This window comes from Carlito syrichta, unplaced genomic scaffold (assembly GCF_000164805.1).
Source record: "Carlito syrichta isolate Samal-C Ts95f unplaced genomic scaffold, Tarsius_syrichta-2.0.1 Scaffold313461, whole genome shotgun sequence".
Taxonomy (NCBI): Eukaryota; Metazoa; Chordata; class Mammalia; order Primates; family Tarsiidae; genus Carlito; species Carlito syrichta.
In genome coordinates, this window is record NW_007257557.1 from 22,571 (window position 1) to 26,916 (window position 4,346).

Below are 4,346 nucleotides of genomic sequence, written 5' to 3' on the forward strand. Positions count from 1 at the left end.
AGTCTGGGCAACAGAGTGAGACTCCAACTTAAAAAAAAAAAAAAAAAAAAAGCCTAAGGCGCTCCTTAATTCCAAGATGATTTACAGGGAGCCAAGTGTCGGGAATAGGGTCCACTTGGGGCCCAGTGATGCATTGAGACAGCAGCTGTCTGGGAGTGGATCCAGCAAGGCCTGGGTCAGGTCCCTTGAGGTCGGTCTGCTGACTCAGCACCCAGAATTGGTGAATTCTGGCTCCCGTGGCCAGGGAGTTGAGGGTGCTGACTGCTGACTGGTGAGGACAGAGGACAAAGTGCAGACGCTCAGCCTTATTTATTCTGGGCTGGCTTCCCATCTTTGCTGACCTATGTGGAGGAAACTGGTCTTTGGTCAATTTCCTCAATGTTCCCTTGCCTCCCTCACCCACCATTGTTACCCCTTCTCCACCCTGTCTCCTCCCAGCCCGCCTCTCTCCTCTGTCTTTCCTCCCACCCTGTGTCTGTGTATCGTGTGAGGTTCTGAGCAATCACCCAGGCCTCAGGTCAAGGACCTGATATTGGAAACTAAGGAAGACACAGTGCCATTGTGGTCCTGTAATAAATGCATTTGGACTCTGGAGTCAGAGAACATGATACATTACCTAGGGCAAGCCACCTCATCTTTCTGAGCCTCAGTGTACTCATCTGTCACCATGGGGACAATACCTACTTTCTAGGGCTATTGAGAGAATTGAATGAGCCAAGGCATCTGAGGTTCAGAAAGTAGTATTCCAACCGCATGATTTTCCTTTTTCTTCCAATTGTTTCCCTAGGCCTTGACTAGCCCTGCATTGGCTCAAATTCAGAATGAATGAATTAAAGCTTAGTGAATGCACCCACTGGCCATAGGTGCAAATCTCAGCTCTTCCAAGTACCAGTTATGTGACTGGGAAAATCCCCAGCCACTTCTCTGTGACCTGGTTTCCTCAGACATACAATGAGGCTGATAATACCCACCGTGCAGGGTGATTGAGGATTGTACCCAGAGCCTGACACATAGTAGGCACGCAGAATATGTTCCCTGACACCAAGAATGTCTTTGCCTGTGTCTACACTCTGGGAATGAGTCCTTAATCCAAGACTCAGCAGTGCCAGTGAGCCCTGCAAACGTCTGGGGTACAGTTGACTGACTTTGTTGAAATATTGATATTGCATCCATTCCACATTCCAAATATAGCCCCATGAACTATGAACATACATCCTTCTCCATTTCAAACTTCCCCTTTGTCGGGGAGCCAAGCTTGGCAGGGAACCTGGAACCCTGGGGTGTGAGTTGAGGGGTCAATATCTGTCTCTTTTCCCCAGCTCGTGCCGCTCCTCACAAGGAACTACCTCAAACAAGGCTTCATGGAAAAGACTGGGCCAAAGGTACATTCTACCACTTCTTGGGGGACTCACATGGTCCTGTCCCAGCCACTAACAGAGCAGAACTTGGGAGGTGGGGAAATGGGCGAGGAAGAGGGGTGAGAAGGGATGTAAACCCATGTTGTGAGTTCCTGAACTGAAGGACAAAGAGGAGAGGTGTTAACTGAATGTGGGCCAGCACCACACAGGTGCCTTTGCCTCCCATGAGGGAGGCAGGAGTCTCCCCTCTAGATCATCACTGCCATTAGCTCTCCCTCTTAACTCTATCAACTGACTCCACCCCTGGGAAAGCGTAGCTGAAAAGGGACTCCGTGGGGACAGCCTTTGAACTTTCCAGGACCCTCGTGTTTTCTGTGCTAGGAACCTAAATAGTACTCTCCAAAGGAGATAGGTGCCGGTGATGGGAGTTTTGCTGGGTGCCAGCAAGCCCTGTGCACACCTCTCTCACAATACACACTCTCCCTCAAGCTCACCCTGGCTCTTCTTTGCTAACCCTGCACCCACTCCCCAGTGGTTGCTCACTCCCACTCTTTATTTTTGAGTTGGAATCTCACTCCGTCGCCCAAGCTGGAGCACAGTGGCACACTCACAGCCACTGCAGCCTTGACCTGCTGGGCACAGGTGATCCTTCTACCTCAGCCTTCCAAGTAGCTGGAACCACAGGTGCATACCACCATACCTGACTAATTATTGTAGAAACGAGGTCTCACCAAGTTGCTCAGGCTGGTCTCAAACCCTGAGCTCAGACAAACCTCTCGTCTCCACCTCCCAAAGTGCTGGGATTACAGGTGTGAGCCACTATGCCCGGCTCTCACTCTTACTTTTCTATGGAGGAGGGGGAACTTGGAAGGCCCACAGAGTTGGAGCCTGGATACTGGGGAGGAGGAACTGAAAATCAGGAGTTGGGTGAGGGTGAAAGGGGAAAAGGAGAAGAAGGGAAGAGGAGGGGAAAAAGAGCTCCCCGAAAACTTCCCCTGAAGTGACAGCATTCCAATGCTCTTTTATTTTTATTTTTATTTTTTTGAGTTGGAGTCTCACTCTGTCTGCCAGACTGGAGTGCAGTGGCTGCTCCCGGCCACCGCAGCCTCGACCTGCTGGTCTCTGGTGATCCTTCCACCTCAGCCTTCCGAGTAGCTGGAATTACAGGCGCGCGCTACCATGCCCGGCTAATTTTTTTATTTATTTGTAGAGATGAGGTCTCGCCAATTTGCCCAGGCGGGTTTATTGTAGAGATGAGGTCTTGCCAAGTTGCCCAGGCAGGTCTCGAACCCGCGGGCTCAGGCAATCCACTCATCTCAGCCTCCCAAAGGCGCGGGATTACAGGCTGAGCTACAGAACCCGGCTCCAATGCTCTTTGAAATAAAAGGGTTAATATGTTTAGAGAACAGTTGTTAGGAGGACAATGGATGGTGTTAAACAAGTAGTGTGAAAGCAAGCCCCGGGTGGGTTGAAAAAGCAAAGGATGGTTTTAGGTTTTCTTCCTTCACTGGCCAAGGGCATAGCCCTTCCCCATGGTTCTCGTCACAGGCCTTCTCCACCTCCCCACCCCCCCACTCCCACCCCCCCTACCCCCCCACCACCCGCACCCCACCAGGCTAGAATTTGACCAAGGCCAGCACTTTCAGCCTTGCTGAGCAGTAAGCAGCCACTTCTGATTTCCCAACTTCCTTTTTCTGAGACTTCTTTGTCTACAGCCTGGAAAGAAGGAAGCACCTCTCCCAACTCAAAGCAGCACCTGGAGGTGGCAGGGTGAAGCTGGCAGAGGCTGGGGGAGTGGGCGGTGGGGGGTTGGGAAGGGGGTGAACAGAGCCTTCACAACTGCTTATACCTGAGCATCTGGGCCTGCCCAGGCCCCAGAGAGAAGTGCTAGGGCGTCTGACTGCCGAGGCTGGGCTGGAGAACCAGCAAGACTAGCCAGCTCCCTTGGTTTGGCCTGGGCTGGTCCCTGACCTGTGTCCTCAAGAAATGCTCCCTAACTTTGTCATCCCTGGTAAGAGGTTCCCGTCCTCTCTTGCAGCAGAGAGAACCTTTCAAGAAAAGGTGGTTCACCCTGGATTCCCAGGAGCGGAGGCTGCTCTATTACAAGAACCCACTGGTAAGAGCCACTTCTGGTCTCTCCCTCCCCAGGGCATCCCCAGACAGAGGTGGGTCGCTGCTTGTCTGGGACTGTGTGAAAGCCACAAACACATCTCCCAGAACCCCAGGGGTAGAGAAACCTGGTGAGGAAAACCTCTACGTTTTGCGTCACCTCCTGTTCATGAAGCTCTTCTGACACAAAGGCTTCTCCCTCCCTTCATCTTCAGGAAGTTCATTATGGTATCCAAAATGCTACCAACTGTAGCTAAATAAGGTGTATTTCTTCCTCTGGTCTCCAGGCCTCATTTCTAGCCAGAAGCCCATGAAGTGTAGTGGTTAGGAATGTGGACTTTAGAGTTCAGCTATCTGGGCCCTGCTACTTGTAATGGTGTGCCCTGGGCAGAGTACTTGGAGCTCTGTGCCTCAGTTTCCTCCTCTGAAAAATAGGTTTAATAAGAATATCTTCTTGACCGGGCTCGGTGGCTCAGCCTGTAATCCCAGCACTTTGGAAGGCCGAGGTGAGTGGATTACCTGAGCCCGCGGGTTAAAGACTAGCCCCGGCAACTTGGTGGGACCTTGTCTCCACAATGAAATAAAGAAAAATTAGCCAAGTGTGGTAGCGCATGTCTATAGTTCCAGCTACTTGGAAGGCTGAGGCAGAAGGATTGCTGGATCCCAGCAGGTCAAGGCTGCGGTGGCAGTGAACATGCCTCTGCACTCCAGCCTGGGCAACAGAGTGAGACTCTGACTTAAAGTAAATAAATAAATGAAGCTGGCCAGGCTCGGTGGCTCAGCCTGTAATTCCGTGCTTTGGGAGGCCGAGGTGAGTGAATTGGCTGAGCCCGCAGGTTCGAGACCTGCCTGGGCAACTTGGCGAGACCTCATCTCTAC

The 4,346-nt window shown here is 51.8% G+C and overlaps 1 protein-coding gene across 1 annotated transcript in view; it reads left to right on the top strand.

Moving 5' to 3' along the window:
* Positions 1–4,346, top strand: part of ADAP2 (ArfGAP with dual PH domains 2) — a 29,941-nt gene that overhangs the window by 22,425 nt on the left and 3,170 nt on the right. Inside the window, exons 7-8 of the mRNA XM_008070503.2 lie at positions 1,320–1,382; positions 3,397–3,474. Of these exons, the coding sequence (XP_008068694.1) occupies positions 1,320–1,382; positions 3,397–3,474 (141 nt within the window). The remainder of the gene's footprint in view (positions 1–1,319; positions 1,383–3,396; positions 3,475–4,346) is intronic.